Source organism: Gouania willdenowi, chromosome 22 (assembly GCF_900634775.1).
Source record: "Gouania willdenowi chromosome 22, fGouWil2.1, whole genome shotgun sequence".
Classification (NCBI taxonomy): Eukaryota; Metazoa; Chordata; class Actinopteri; order Blenniiformes; family Gobiesocidae; genus Gouania; species Gouania willdenowi.
Window position 1 is genome coordinate 2,837,244 of NC_041065.1, and position 16,389 is coordinate 2,853,632.

The 16,389-nt window shown below is 37.4% G+C and overlaps 1 protein-coding gene across 2 annotated transcripts; it reads right to left on the reverse strand.

The window, feature by feature from the left end:
• Window positions 1-882: 882 nt before the first annotated feature.
• qng1 (Q-nucleotide N-glycosylase 1) lies at window positions 883-15,506 on the reverse strand. Of its 2 annotated transcripts, none has more exons than XM_028438740.1 (7): window positions 15,467-15,506; window positions 14,277-14,482; window positions 13,151-13,298; window positions 9,496-9,608; window positions 8,874-9,017; window positions 3,979-4,171; window positions 883-2,767 (listed from the first exon to the last, which is right to left on the reverse strand). In XM_028438740.1, exons 2-7 carry the CDS (start codon window positions 14,469-14,471, stop codon window positions 2,538-2,540), a joined length of 1,023 nt encoding a protein of 340 aa, XP_028294541.1. In that variant the 5' UTR covers window positions 14,472-14,482; window positions 15,467-15,506; the 3' UTR covers window positions 883-2,537. The 2 variants fall into 2 exon arrangements, with proteins under 2 accessions (XP_028294541.1, XP_028294540.1); XM_028438739.1 differs by having other exon boundaries at window positions 14,277-14,485; window positions 15,467-15,500.
• Window positions 15,507-16,389: the final 883 nt, after the last annotated feature.

The following is a 16,389-nucleotide window of genomic DNA, read 5'->3' on the forward strand; positions in this document are numbered from 1 at the left end:
GTCTCGCTATTTTGTGGGATTGATATTAAGACCCACCGAGTGTAGGTCAAAGCTGGAAACAATTCTTTTTTACAACAGTATGAGCTAGCCCCCCCCCTTTCCCTTCTCTGTGAGGAAAGGAACCGAGGGGGCTTTCACTTACCAGAGGTCTAGGAGTGTGTTTTTCAAAAACCCGGGCGCTGTCTCAGGTGGATGATTGCAGGCGGTTAATTTACTCAAGAAGGCTTCTTAATAGTTAATATATTTTATTAAAGGTTTCACAAAAATTAAACAAAAAGAAAATCAAAAGTCAATCACAAGTTTCAAAGTATCAAAGTCCTGAACTGTCAGCCTGACAAGAACGGACAGGGGCCTGCCGAACAACTAGAATGTCCGTCTCTAAAAAGCTCTCCCTCTAAAAAGCTCCCGTTCTTAAAAATCAGTGAGATATATATAGCAAGAAGCGTGGCGTGATAGTGTGTCATAATTCATGCCCTGACCGCCTTAGCGAATAGGAAAAGAGAATACAAGTACATTTTTTTTTTTTTCAATGCCTTACTGGTGTAACAGATGCTTCAAGTTCACTCAGATGTCATGGCATACAAGAGTACAAAAGGTTATGCATATATGCAGATGTCATGGTTCAACGGGAGTACAACAGTGTAAAAGGTTGCACAAGGCGTTTTAGCAAAACACAGTATCCCTTTTTTTTATGAAAATAGAAGTGTTAGCACCAGATGGTCATAACTTTTCTTGTGTAACATTTTTCCTATCATTTTTTATAATAATGGCAGTTTAATAGGCGTGACACATCAGGACAGGCATATAGCTGTAGTGGTTAAATAAACACTTCTTTGCAAAATAATGAATGAATGATTAATACACACAACGTACAACAATCATGAAATGATAAATTTGTTGGAAGTCTCGCATTAAATACATCTGCACTAAAATATCGAGAAATATTTGTGTAATGGCTAAAGCAAATCACTCCTAGAGAACAAATCACTCCACATTCTGTACTGTTCACTGGTCTTATATTTAAATTACTGCACAGAGATCTGGGGTAATACATAGAAAAAATCACTAGAGTCACTATTCATTCTGCAAAACAGAGCCGTCAGAATTATTCATAATGTTGGGTATTTGGAACACACCAATCTATTATTTATAAAGTCTAAAATAATAAAAATGTTATATTGTAGAATTCCAAACAGCACAATATCTATATAAAGCAATGAATACTTTATTATTAAGTAACTTACAGAAAATGTTTCCTGAAAGAGAGGAAGGGTATGATTTAAGAGAAAAATTGAATTTTAAGATGTTGAACAACAATGAAAAGATTAACAAATAATGGAGTAAAGCTATGGAACAAACTGAGTGTGAAACAACGTCCAACCATCAACCAGTTTAAAAATAAATAGAAACAAATCATTTTCACAAGATACAGAGGTTTTTTTTTCTTTTTTAAATTTTCATTATTATTTATTTACATATATATACTTATGTACCTATTTCTTAAATTTCTATGAATATCTGATATACTGTTGACACTGATATATGAATTTATTTATATTAGCGTACATTGATGTGTAAATATGTTATATTACCATATTGACAATCATATAGAGTTGTACATAGGAAATTAAGTGTGTGCATGTGTGTATACATATATAATAGAGATTAAGGGTAGGATTAAATACGTTTTTATACTTCTTCCTACTCCTGTTCGAACAAGTTAATGATTGATATATTTATTTAATATGGATTGTTCATTTTTTATTTATTTTTTTGTGCTGATTTCACTGTCCCATGTTTGAAATAAAGAAAAAAGAAATATTACCAAAAAATAAACAAAAGTAACTAGTACCTTTCAATGGTTTTTTATTTTTGCAATAATTAATTTCATATAAACACAAATGTTCCTAAATCTTGAATGAACATGAGCAGAAAGTAGATTAATCTGCCTCTTTTACCATGGAATCACTTTACAAATAAACACAACATAGAAAACAACAATAATCATTAAATTTAAAAAAAAAGACATTGACAGTCACATTTTGTTGAAATTCTGAGGTACAATTGTTTTTATAAATTCCATGACAGACACACTTAACATGTCCTTCACATACTGGCTTTAATTGTTTTTTTTAAATTTAAATACTGATGAGTAGAAATAGAGGATGGACTGTTGGAATCATGTTTTTAATCTTTCACTTGTCATTTATTTTATTTATTTAAAGCAAAAATCTCATTCATGTTTGAATGATTTAATTATTTATTAAAGAAACCTATTAATCTCAATGTGATTCTGTTGACTAAATAAAGGATAAAAGAGTATTTGTTCAACCAGTCCTGCATCACCTCAATCAATATAAATAACTGATCACTTTCTTTGATTATTATTATTATTATTTTATCAACAATAATCAACTGAAAAAGAAGCAATCAGTGCTGTAAAGAAATGGTAATGTGATACGTTGCTTTAAACAAAGGAGATGAACATGTTTGGTACAAAGTATCAATCAGATCAATAATAGTGAATGGAGATGTGATCAATAATAGATGCAGCGTGTGTGGTGAATAGGGATGTGAGCCATCTGTGTGTGGTGCTGCTTGGCGTACGGCCACAGGTAGAAGTCAATGAGAGCAGAGGTGATGGAGCAGGTTTGTGAGTCTCTGTCCTGAACCATCTGATGGAGACGTTCTCTGATCAGCTCCACAGACCAGATAGAACATCCTCTGATCTCCACCTCCCTCCTGTCGCCTGAAGGCAGCATCTCACCTACACACACACAGTCAGGGAACATCTATTGGTCATTCCATGTTAATTCAACAAATGTCCCACGCACACCAGTGGCGGCTGACCAATAGAGGGCGCTAGGGCGCCGCCCCACCACTCACCATGTTAGTTTGAGGAAGACATAAAAACATAAAAAATAATAATGAAATAAAATACTAAAAAACAAACATATATCTGTTTTTAGATGATCAGAATAAATATTATCTAACTACAAAAGGAAGGAATGTCAGTCCATCTGTGTGTGTGTGTGTGTGTGTTCCTCAAATATCTCTGTGGATCAGGATCAGACTGACCTGAGAGTTTCAACATGGCTGCTGCTTGGTTCAAGGGTGTGCAACGTCAGATTTGTTTGGACGCCCCACCCCCACCTCCTGAGTTGATGGACTCAGTGATGATGTCATCAGTCCTACCTCCACGATGATGATGTCATCAGTCCTACTTCCACGATGATGATGTCATCAGTCCTACCTCTACAGTGATGATGTCATCAGTCCTACCTCCACAGTGATGATGTCATCAGTCATCAATCAATGTCCATATCTTGTAAACTAGGTCTTAAATTATATTTTGTCATGTTGTGTTCATTTACCACTTTCTTTGTCACCTCCTTTTTATTTTTATTTAATTATTTGGTAAACTAACTAAAAGTTATATATATGAAAAATAAAAACAAAAGAAATTTCAAAAAGTATAAAAACCCTGACACTCACTCACTCCACTGTATAAACTACATTTGTTCTAGCTCGTTTAGGGTTCTATGGCAATACATGTGGTTAGTTTGAAAGTCAAAACTACTGTTTTTGGTGTATGTCTATTTAGGGGTTATGAACATAGACTGTTCACATCACTAATGATTAGTCACAGAGATGCATTGGTTCTAGACTCACACGCTCTGGAAATAGTAAAAAATACCATTTTTCCATTGGCCCCTAACTGCATGTGGGAATGTAAAAAAAAATCTGATTTCATTTATAACACAAAGATTACTATTTACTGGGATATAAAACTATTTTTCTTTGTGTGACATTTTTATTTTGGACCCACACTTTGGGTTATTTCACCACTTGTGAATATTGAAAATCCTTTACATGAGGCCATTATTGTGTCTCATAGTCATTGATTATTCACTAGTAACATAAGATAATTGGAATGACCCCTAAAGGAAAAATAAAGACCAAAGTGTGGAGTCCAACCTTTTTTCAGCGTCTCCATCAATGCGTCTGAATAGCGTAACGCTCCTAAATAAACCAGGGCCTGAGGAACTCTGTAGTCAGCAAACATGGTGAGCCACTCCATGTTCATGACTCCGCCTCCTCCAGCCTCCATCACACCCCACATATCAGCAACGAGGATCTGAGCTCGTTTGTAGAACGACACCCTCTGATTCTGAAACAAAAAAGTAACGTATTCAACTTTATTGTCATTATCAATAAATAGTTCAAGCAGAACATCCACAGGTTGAGCCTGTGATACAGTCTGTGACCAGAGGGGGGAGCTGTCCCCCCATTTACACAATGATCACTGTCCCAGTTCTAATGATTCTAAAGTTAATCAATAATATGATCATATTTTTAATCAGCAGCTTCTGATAAACATGTTATTAGATATTAAACACAATCGTTTATATCATCAGGTCACTTTGCACACACAGGGTAGTGTGCCTGTTCATATTCTTATTTCAGTTACTTAAACCAGGAGTTCTCAACATTTGGGTCAGGGCCCCATTTGGGGTCGTGAGACATTTAGTGGAGTCGTCAGATGCTTTCAAGATTTTTCTTTTTAACAATATGAGCCCATTTTTGAATATTTTTACCCTTTTTCTGCAACTACACCAAACGTGTCACATTTGACCCATTTTCATCACTTTTTAGCCAAATTTTTCATCCTCTTAATTCATTTTTACTACATTACAACCATTTCTGACACTTCAACATCACATTTTGATGCCTTTTCTGCACATTTTTCCATCACTTTTCCATCTAATGTTGCATATGTTGACCCATTTATTGTCTTTTTAACCTCTTTTCACCAGATTTCATGCTTATTTTTTACCAATCAAACCACATTCACCATTTGTCATGCCCATTTTTTGCCAGTTAAAACTAATTGTTCCGTTTGAACCCTTTTTCCCCACTTTTGACCACTCTAATTTGACACTTTTAACCAATTTCTGTGGTTTTTAAAATCCCATTTCTCCACCTTTTCCACCATTTTTGGTCACTTTTAACCCATTTTTTTTATTATTATTTCTGATTAAAACAATAATTTCCATCTTTAGGATGACTATATACTATGGCCTTGTTACGGCTGGTGCCTCATGGCCAGCCCTTTTTCCCTCTCACCTAACATGATATCAGTAATGAGGTGGCGAAGGAGGAGGAGCTAGATAAAGGGCTGAGAGGACCAGAAGGAGAACATGGCGGTCAGCGGTGAGACAACAGACAGCTCAGTGAAGAGGACACGTGTGAACAGGAGCAGGGGACACCACCTGAGTAACATGTTACTGCCCGGAAATATGGAGGGCAGGCCCGGGACCATTACCACAGCCTAATTTGGGCCGGATCTTGCCGGCACCTCCCAGATTTTAACCAGCACTTATTTGATTGGATGATCATCTCATTAAAAAAAAAAAACAATTCGACAAATAAAGCTAGGCATGCATTTTATTTTTATTTTCTGCTCTGCTGCTCACTCCCTAGATGCTATGAATGTAAAAGTTTGTATTTGTGGGTTTTTGTGTTCTTAAAGTTTAACGACCTTTGTGGCTAAATTAGCTGTGATCTCACGCTGTCCCTGGTGCTGAAACATGGCAGATTCTGACAGCTGTCTCTCAGAGAGAGACGGATGCTCTGTATCGGGCGATTGTTCGTGCTTCTTTAACGTTGATTGGTTGTTTGTGTTCACGTGATATTATTGGCCCATTTATTTAGCTTTAAAAACTGTATTCCGTTACATTTTGTGTCTCTCTTAGTGCCGAAACAACATCTGATGATTTACAAATGAAGCACTGACCATGACGACAGGAGGCCCTGGCAAAGAGAAGTTAACATACGCTGTAGTGTCCATGTTGGAGGAAGACTCATTGGATGAGGAAGCATTAGCAAACTGGTCTCAAGTAGGAAAAGGGAAAGGAAGAAATAAAAAATAAATTGGATTTAGAAGAAAGCAGTGGTGAGGACAGAGAGAGGGTGGTAAGGAGTCAGAGTTTGAGTCCTTTGTGTAAACCAATGAGTTAAAAAGGAAACAGAGACTGAGATGACGAGGTTTGTGAGGGACGGTTGTTTGCTAGTTATTTGTAAAATGAAAGAACAAAAAGATAAGACAGTGAAAATGAAGAGTGTGTGTGGAAGGATGGTGTGTGACATGAGAAGTAATAACTGGGATCACAATTGATGAGAATCTGAAGAAGCTGGAAAAAGAGAAGTGAAGAAGGGAGGAGACTAGAAAGTTACTCTGTAATGATTGAGTTTGAAGGAGTGGTTCTCCCTCAGAGAATGATGATGATGATGATGATGATGGGGTACATGTGTTACCCAGTGAGGGCGTGTGTACCCCCTCCACTCAGGTGTTACAGAGGTTTGGACACATGGCAGCAGGATGCAGAGGCAAACAGAGATGTAGTGAGGAACACGTGATGGAGGAATGCAGTGAAGGTGTGAAGCCCTGTGGAGAACATTGAGTTATGGATAGAAAATGGGAAATAAGGAAAAAAGCAGAGGAAGTGGATAAAGTGAAAAGGTTGAATGATATCAGCTACTGTATGCTGAAGCAGTGAAAAGAGTAGAGATGGAAAAAGAAGAAAGAGATAAAAGATGCAGCGCAGTAGCAGAGAAACTAATAATAGTGAATATCAGCGGAACATTCCTATGGATAGGTTCATTCGCTGTACTCAGTGTGGGCGGGGCCTGAGCTGGAAGTGGGTCAAGTTCTCTTGAAATGGGCGGAGCTTTAACTGGTATGTTATTTTAAGCATGCAATTGATATGGGTTGATCAGTAATTATTATATTTATTGTTGATTAAAAAACTATTTACAGGACAGCATCAGCATTGAGCTTCAGATCAATGGTTTTGATCACGATAGTAAACAAACTATTTAATGAACTAGTTTTGCAACAATGAACACAACACGTGTGGTTGAATTATGAAGTAAAATGTAATGAACAAGAGTAATAATAATAATAATAATAATAATACATGGCACTTTACATTTGATACCAAATCTCAAAGTGCTACAGGATTAAAAAATAAAATAAATAGATAAATAAATAAAACACAACTAACCCACGTTGATCAGAACTTTAGGGGTTAATAAGTACAAACCCTGACTGAGGGGAGACAGAGAGCTGTCAGTGAGTGACACATGTGTATGTGTGTGGGGGAGGAGCACTGTGACGGACACAGACAGCTATCCAATGAGGATTTTCATTCTATCCAAACACAGATATTGACTTGTATTACTTGTATAATACTCATACTCATACTATTCGTACCGGATACTCGTTTCAGTATCCGGCTCAACTCCACGTTGATCCTATGTATTGTGTGTGTGATCAATTTCACAGATCAGGTCAAACAGAAAACAAAAAAAATTAAGATAATCATGAAAGGGGCAGAGACATTCTTATATGAAGGAGCTGTGATGGGAAGTAGTTAAAAAACATGTTGAAGAGTGGCAGCAAAGCCAGTGGAGGGAAGATGTAGAGCCCGGTTAAACTCCTGGGGATTCACTGCATGTCTGTGGTGGATTTACAGGACGGGGGATTATTTACTTTCGTTACTTTTAGTTAGTTGGTCCTCTTAAATCCTGGTGCACTTATAATCCAGTGGGTGGCAGTAATGCACTAATTCGTAGTTTGCCAACTGCCCTAAAACCTCAAAAAGAAGAAGGAGACAGGCACAACTTCAGACCAGCAGCAGACATGTGGGCAGAATTCTTCAGCGCCCCACTCTCCATCTTCTGTAAGTTTGTTATTTCAGTTTGGACTGGAGATTTCCGGTCGTCCTGTTTTTGCGTTTATGTAGCAGTGACGTGCAGTCAGGGTAGGCAAGGTAGGCAGTGCCTACCCAAAAAGACAGCTCTCAACGCTGCCTTTGGACGTAACCACGCTATGCTAAATGCTATACCTAATTTCACAGTGCATTAGTGAATTGATAAAGCGTGGCTGCTGCTACATTCTCTAGCTAGTGGGCGGGATAACACTACAGTCAGGATGACAGCGCTAGAGACGATAGACAAACTTTTTTTTGAGGACAAACAACAGCTTTTAAAAGATGGAGGCCAACACCTGAGTTACCAGACCTTCAGCAAAGATAAGGTCAGAACATTGTTGGTACTTTCTACAGTGGATGGAACAAAAGGAAGGATTGACTGTGGATGATCCTCACTGAGGCTGTTCTAAGTTGTTGTTTTTTTCTCCATGTTTCTGTGTTTTCAACACAAACAACAGATGTGCTGCCGTGTCATGAGATGTATGTTGTTGGGAGAGTATGGAGGCTTAATTGTTTATGTTTCTTTAATGGTGTTTATGATGTTTGTTAGATGGCTAAACAGTTGTTCATGTTGATCTTGTTGGGTTTTTTCTTTCTTATTATGAATTTTATATTTTGATGAGCGCATTGAGATGACTTTGTTGTAAATTGTGCTATACAAATAAATTTTGAATTGAATTAACACTTGCCAGCAGAAACATATGAAATTGTCATTGGTGGTCTTGATTTGCAACGTGCCTACCCAACCCTAGTGGTCACGGCATGTCACTGTTATGGAGGTTTAGTCTGTTGTAACTTTTTGTAGTTTAGAGGGGTACGCATGGTGCAACGGCCCTGTGTCCTCCCTACTTTTGTTTAGTTTGGTCACGGTCTCCAGTCCGTTTTTGTTTCGTTCTGTTGCTACTTTTAATATGTTTGTTAATAAACACTTTTGATGAACCGTTCTGTGTTTGGCGTCATTTATGTTGCGGCCCCTCAAGTCTTTCGACATAACATCCTGGGGGGGGGGGGCTGTAATCCTTCCTGTATAACAGTGGATATTATTCAGATGAATAATAGGATGACTTATGCACTTATAGGATGAACATTTCCTCTGACCTCAAACGTAGCCTCATCTCTGTAGGATGGAATCTTCTCCACGATGAGTTCCACCATCTTCTGAGCATCGTTTCCTGCTGGTTTGATGAAAGAGAGAAAACTACCTCCATGTTCCAGCAGAACTCGACCAGCCTCAGTGAGAACCTCCATAGAACAAGACAGGGTGGGTCAATTACAATTACATATCATCAAGTCAATTACAATTATGGTACCCATCATTTTAAAACTACAATTATCATTTTCCCCCCTGAAAGTTAATTACAATTACATTCTCAATTACTAAAGCTCAAATTAAATTCAGTTTGACCCATGTCTTAAATCAGCTGTAAAATACACTAATACATATTATCTATCATCTAATTAGTTTCTCATCTCTTAGGCTTCCTAATCAATGAAAATATTGGTATTAATATTATTGGTGTGGGTGTCTGAGCCTTTTTTCTGTCAATATAACCATAGATTTTTATATTTGTTTTTAAAAGAGACGTTGATCTGAAACATATTTGAATAATTATTAATTAGGTATGTGTAAGACAGAAGTGTAACAGGGTTCACCAGGTTTGGGTTTAATTAAATTGTAATTCACAGATTATATGATGACGATGGTGGTGATGAACTGTACCTGGTGTCGTTCCTGAATCATAGGCATGTTGGTGCTGTTATCTGAGCGTAGAACCCATCTCAGCTGATCCAGGCTGATCTCAGAGAAGAACTTTGGGTCAGTGATGGGGACCCCTGTGGAGAGAAGAAGAACTGCAGCTCCAGAACCAGCTTAAGTGGCTTACACCTAGTTTTTTGTCCATGACGACGTCCCCGTTTCTCATTCCGTCAAACAAGATCGATCACAGATTTAAAGATCAGAAACGTGAGGGTGCATGCGCTGCAACTTTTGCTCTGATTAAACAGCCAATAGAAACCACTGCTGAGACCAACAGGACGTGACATCATTTGTTACTGAGCAGTGAGAATATCCCCCTCTGTATATTTAGAGTTTTCTCATGATTATCTGATCAATAAATAGATATTTATACCGTGCGGTAAATAGAGGTGCTGGATACACACGTATCCATATATAAACATTATTACTGATGGTTTAAACGCATGGAGACTGTGATCCATTTAAAAGCATATTTAAACATTCACGACAAATTATTTTTAATTTCCTTTTAAACGACCTTATTAAAGCAGTATTTAAAGAAAAAGAAGGATAACAGAAGTTTTTTTGACTTGTTTTTCCTCATGTAGATGTTTTTCTTAAAGCATCACTAAATGACTTCTTTCAAAATGATGACGTGGTTTCATAGGACAAGTTAAACTTAAGCCTGCTGCTTAAACCTGACTGTGTTACTATGGTAACCAAGGTGTTTTCTCTCTGATGAAACGACCTTTACAGTTACAACCCGGCTTAATGGAGCTGGACTCTCAGCGAGTTGCCGCCGCTGCGCGCTGATGACGCGCGACACCTAGGGGGGCTGGGGGGCTGAGGGGCTGAGGGCATGCCCCCTCTGGAAAATTTAGCAAAAATGACGCTTTATGGTGGCTTTTATATTAGCGTAATTGTGGCCTTTCTTCTGTCTTTTTTGTAGCACTTTTCTTATCATGATGTATTTTCTCACCTAGTTTTTGTTTGAATTGTCAAGGATCAACCGTAGCAGTGGAGGCAGTCAATAAGGAAACCAGGCTCCAGGTTTTGATGCATCAGTTTTATCTGTTTATTTTTTAGTTTGCACCACAAGCACCGTGTACTTCAATCTCCATTCCACTCTCTACTGAACAGAATGAATGTCCTTATATACAGGTGTACCACTAATTAGCCTGTACCAAGCATGGGGTGACATATAATGTGCATATTAAAAGTACAACATAAATATTTACACAAACACTTCCTAACAGACATTATCACAAACACTAACCCTGTATTAATATCATTAATCTTATTTACATCTCCTAAATTATTAAACTACATATTTACATTGAGCTACACACATCCAGCTCCCCTGTTCCTAGTCTCTGCTTGGTCTCTCCCACCTGGAACTATAAAAAGGTGTCCAAAAGCCCCGGGGAATTCTTTTACCCGAACACCTCAGGACAGAGGAAGAGAGCATGCACAGGTAAGCTTTGTTGAAGATCACATTTCAATCACATGCAAAATACCAGAACATATTTCATTGTTTTATCTTTCATGTCACTGCTAAGTTATTTATCAATGAACTGAAATGTATTTTCTGTGTTTATCACTAGATGAATCCTGTGGCCTGAACCATGTGCTTCACCATTTGACCAATAAATTAATTAAACCAATACAACAAAAATGTGTCTCTTAATTTCATTAAGCACTGCAGTTTGTCACAGTATTACAATTGACTCTTTTTTTAAGTTACAACAGTTCATAAGTGTAACAGTCCATAAGTAACGTCACCTCGTCGTTACACATGATGAAATCTGGTATCCATGGTAATGATGACAAATAATTGAGCATCATTATCGATTTACCTCTTTCCAGTGTAAAATGTACCAACTTATAGTATAGCAGTAGTAAGGGTGCTTGGTCTCTTAGTAGTCCTCTGTAGAATGCTGTCTGGTACTGGCCACGGTTACAGGATGTTTTTTTTAATTCAGAATTAGTTATTCTGAATTAAATCATTCAGAATTAAAGTGTTCTGCTTTGTGTTTACATGGAAGTAGTAATTCCTGAATTGAGGTTTACATGGAAAACCGGTTTATTCCGCTTTAGGTCTGGGGGTTGGGAAGGCTCTGACTGGACAGGGGGCGAACATATCGGGAAAAACACACAACCAACCTTTTATTGTCGGCTATAACACAGAACACCACACATGAGAACTGTTTTCACCTTTATTTTGATTGTAGTTTTGAATCAGCAGCTCAACAAATAACACACGGTTTCAGTTTGGACCGTGGAGCAGCAGGAGATAGGAACTAATCACCGGTAAATAAAGCCCAGTAAAACTCTGGAAAACAATAACCAGGAATATTATTTGTTCCCTGGTAAAGATAGTAGCTTTAACAACAGGTACAATGATAAACTTGGTGATATTACAGTCTGTGAATACAGTGTGGGGACGTATTTACTCCGCCTCCAGGTCCTAGTGCCAGCTGTCCAATGAAGCCTGTTTAGTTTGCCGCATTTAACTTAAAGTGGAATTAAGTGTTTACAAGAAAGAGGAATGATCTCATTCGGAATTAAAATCAACCAGCCACGTAATACGGATTTAAGTTTAATTAGGAATTAAATTAGCAGTTGGAATTAAGTGTTTACAAGGTTATGATTATCATAATTTTTGTGTGGTTTGCTTGTTGTTGGTTTTAATAATATATTTAGTTCTATCAATGCACATTAATATTCATATTATAACTTACATATACACTTACATTTGTGATTTTCGTAACCCAGTACCCTGGACGCAGGGCTATTAATTCATGATTCATGATGATATTGATCGTGAATGTTTTAAAAACAATACATATTAACACCTTCAAAATCTACTTTTTTCAGATTTCGTCTGTGAATTATTCTTACCAGTGACTTTTTCCGTTGTTGAATCTTTCTTAAAGATATTGTTTATTTATTATTAGGGAAATGTTTTAGAAAATGATTGTTTTTCTTCTGTTGCAGCCGCCAGATATTAGTTTGGACCAGCAGAGGGCGCTGGTAACCCAGTGTTTGGTTGGGATGCAGCTATTCTGTGCAGTGAAGAAGAGATGCTATGCGCTAGCAGACAGAGCTAATAGAAAAACCTGACTTTTACAGATATTCACGTAATAATACAGATATTCTTTAGGTGCTAAAGTGGTAAAAAATAATTTATGAACATGATTAAGAGTAGAAGGCGGCCACAAAGAGAGTAGTAGACTATTCCACCCACAGCCTACGCTTCTGGACATCCCTGCTCAACTTTGAGCCGGGTTTAATGAAATGCCCCCCAGGGGTGTCCAAACTTGGTCCTGGGGGGCCGGTAGTCCACCAGGTTTATAATGTGTCCCTGATCAAAAAGCTCAGAGACGATATGAAGAGCGTTGGAAATCAGTTGAATTGATCTATTCTTCTCCTATAATCTACAGCCAAGTGGAGATCAGAGTGGTACCAGGATGAGTGGTGGTGTAATGGTTAATAAATCAGGCTGTAATCAGAGGGTCATTGGTTCTAATATTAATCTTGCACCCTGAGCACACAGGATTTATCTGCTCACTGGTAAAACATTAGAACCTATTAGTCAGACGCAGCATGTGTAAGTGCAGTAAAGGGTTAAAGCTCTCACCCTGGTCCATAGCTCTGGTGATGGCAGCACACAGGGTCATGTACCCAGTGTATGTGGTTCCTCTGTAGGTGATCTCACACTGTTCACCATCACTATCAGGCCAGAAGGAAAAGTTCATGGTGTCGACCACAAACACCCAGTTTAACGCCTGTAGAAGAACAAATACAACATCAACTAGTCAATGAATATCAACCAATACGTTCACATTTTAACTTCAACTCTACCGTTTAAATCTAAACCATGAAATAAATAATTTATCTGGTGTGTTCAGATGAAATGTTCAAGTTTAGAGAGAAAAATCAAAGGTTTCTCCATTAATTATTAGGTTTTATTCTCTCTGTAATCTGTCCACACTGATGTAAATAACAGTTTCATTAGGTTCATTTATAACATGATTCTATACACACTTATCATGATCAGGGCTGAGCTGGATAATAATCATAACAGTAATAATACTGGTAGTGGTGTGTTTTGTTTGTGGATCCTTCTGGATATTTTTGGTTCATGACTCACTCACTGAGCTCCAAACTCTAATGCACTGTTTTGTTTAAATGGAGGTACGTGTCCCCCCCAGGGGTACAGGGTGACACTACGGGGGATACTTGAGAGGGAGAGAGTGGAAAATTAACAAATGAAATCATTACAAACATGGGGCTTTATGAAGTCTAAAAATGATAATCATAATATTGAATATGTAAATGATCTGAATTAAAACTGAAAATATGAAAGACAGTGCTGGTCCCACACTAGGAGGCAGAAGACTGGAAATTATAAAAACTATAGAAATAATTAGTTTTACGAGGCACTAAATAGTGTTTCATTTTTTATTATTATTATTAGATTCTTTAAAATCTGTGTTATCACTCACTCATTCCATCATTTTGCTTTATGTCGGACATAAGGGGGAAGTGGAGGCAAAAAAGTTTGAGAACCACTGGTGGAGTGAGGAGTCTCCCTAACAGAGAGATAGCCAGGATATACTGAGCCAGGATATACTGAGCCACCTTCAGAGGATAGACTTTACTATAGAAAGTTTTCACAGCGCGTCATCAAAATGGCGACTTTCGGCTTGGTGACGTGGTTGATGACACGCCGAGAAAACCTTCTATAGAAGATGAACACTTCCCTGGTCAGAGGACGGGTCTGGGGCCAGAGGGTTGGTCTTCCTCCATCCACTGGCCGTCACATGGTCAGTGTGTCTGAGAGAGTAGATCATCTCAGCTACTCTCTCAACTCCTTCATCCTCCACAATCACACACACACTCCTGTCTGAGATCCAACGCCCAGACTCTCGTGGGAACAAACGTTTGTTCTCCATCATAATAAAAACAGCTGCTGAACAGAGGAGAAGAGAGGTCACGTGATTAAAGACATCTATTCAACGATCTCTTTAAATGTCAAACATTTTTGCCTCAGTTCAAGTTTGAAACATTCATTTAAAAATGTAAATAGAATTCCTCTGATTTATACAGATGGGGGGCGGGGTTTGTGATGTCATTCTGTTGTAACATAATTTTGTGTCTAGCCAAATTCTTTATCCACAAAAATAAAATATTAAAATCATCCCCCAAATGTATTGTTTTGGTAAGTAAATTGTATATGAAGTCTTTAAAAACTCTAAAAGATGTAAAAACAAAAAAAATGGATACATATAACTACATAGATACATTGTCCCACTGAACTAGAGCCAGAATTTATTTAAATGTCCCTTGTGTGAAGGGGTGCCTTGAACTTTATTGTTTTATACTGTGTGCGTGTTTCATCTCTTCTTTTTATTCTAAATTAATGGCATCTTGATTGATAGCTGCTTACTATTGTTTGTACTTGTGTTTTTTTTTATTATTAATAAGCAAAAACAATATTCTCTGTTTTGTTTTCTATGATTGTTTACTGTATTACTGTTTAATCTTGAGTGAATTGAACAAATAATTAGTTGTTGATGTTCTCTCGGCAAGTTAGTTGTTGTAAATTGTAAAATGCCATATTTATTATGTATATATATATATATATTTTTTTTTAAAGTGTTAAAAAAATAATACAAATACTCTGAGCATGTCAAGCTCCGTTTTACTGGAAAACACCACATTTGTACCGTTTAACTTTAAATCATTTGAGCCAACGTTGATAAATAAGAAGAAATATTTAATACATAGACTTTCTTAGATGCAAACTAGTAACTACTATCATCGTTACGCGTATTGTCAGTAATCCATTCAGTCAGTAAAAGAGAACATTTACAGTATTTACACTCTGTGATAAACTGAAGCAGATTAAAGCCTTTGTTAGTGAATAAAAGTGTTTAATGTTAACACTTACAGGAGAGCACGCTGACGTCGCTCAACTTCCGGGTTTGGAGACATTGACCAATCAGCGCTTCCGGTGTGCGCTCATTACCGGTTTGCTAAACCAATCAGAACAACCTGCAGAGGAAATCTGACCAATAGCGCGATGACTGTGGTAAGTAAAGTAAAGTTTTCTCTTTTTATGTTTAATTATTATAAAAACGCCTCGTAAATTATATGAAATATAATGAATAAAAAAGTAACAAAATATTTTAATATATTATCCATAAATACATTAAGAATTAAGTTAATAGTTATAAATGTTAAAATACTAAATCTAAAAATTACAAAAACACAAATAAACATATAAACTCGTATTTTCTGTTCAATTTAGATTGTGTAATATCTAGCTAATAACACACCACCTCTGCAATGTTAATATAAAATACATTATTATTAATACAAACATGAAACCTTGATACTAAATACGAAGTGTCTTTAGTTCCGGTCCTCAGACAAATATGACTATTGTTCCTGACTCACTGTCAAGTCGACGCCTTGACCCATAGTCAGCTAGCGCTGTGATTGGTCAGCTCCAAACCTCAGCCCCGGTCACTGCCTGTTCCAGTCACACCGCCATGTTTCACCGTTTAGCTTAGCGATACGAGAGTTGTGTTTACAGTGGACTGAGTCAAAGAGAGAACCAAGACGGACTAAGATTATTATTTCCTTTCATGGCAGCAGCACGTGAAGTACTGCCAAACGGAGTCAATCACAGACAAAAGCTGTGTGTTTACTGTTATTATCGCTACTACTGCCTCGTCTCTGTACCTACAGTGTGTTTGTGTTTCATTAACAGTAACCAATCACCAACATGCTGCCAGAGGAGCAGACATGACATTATTTTTAAAGCGGTCTTTACAGCACTGTCCCACTCCAACTCCTCGCTTCGGGGTC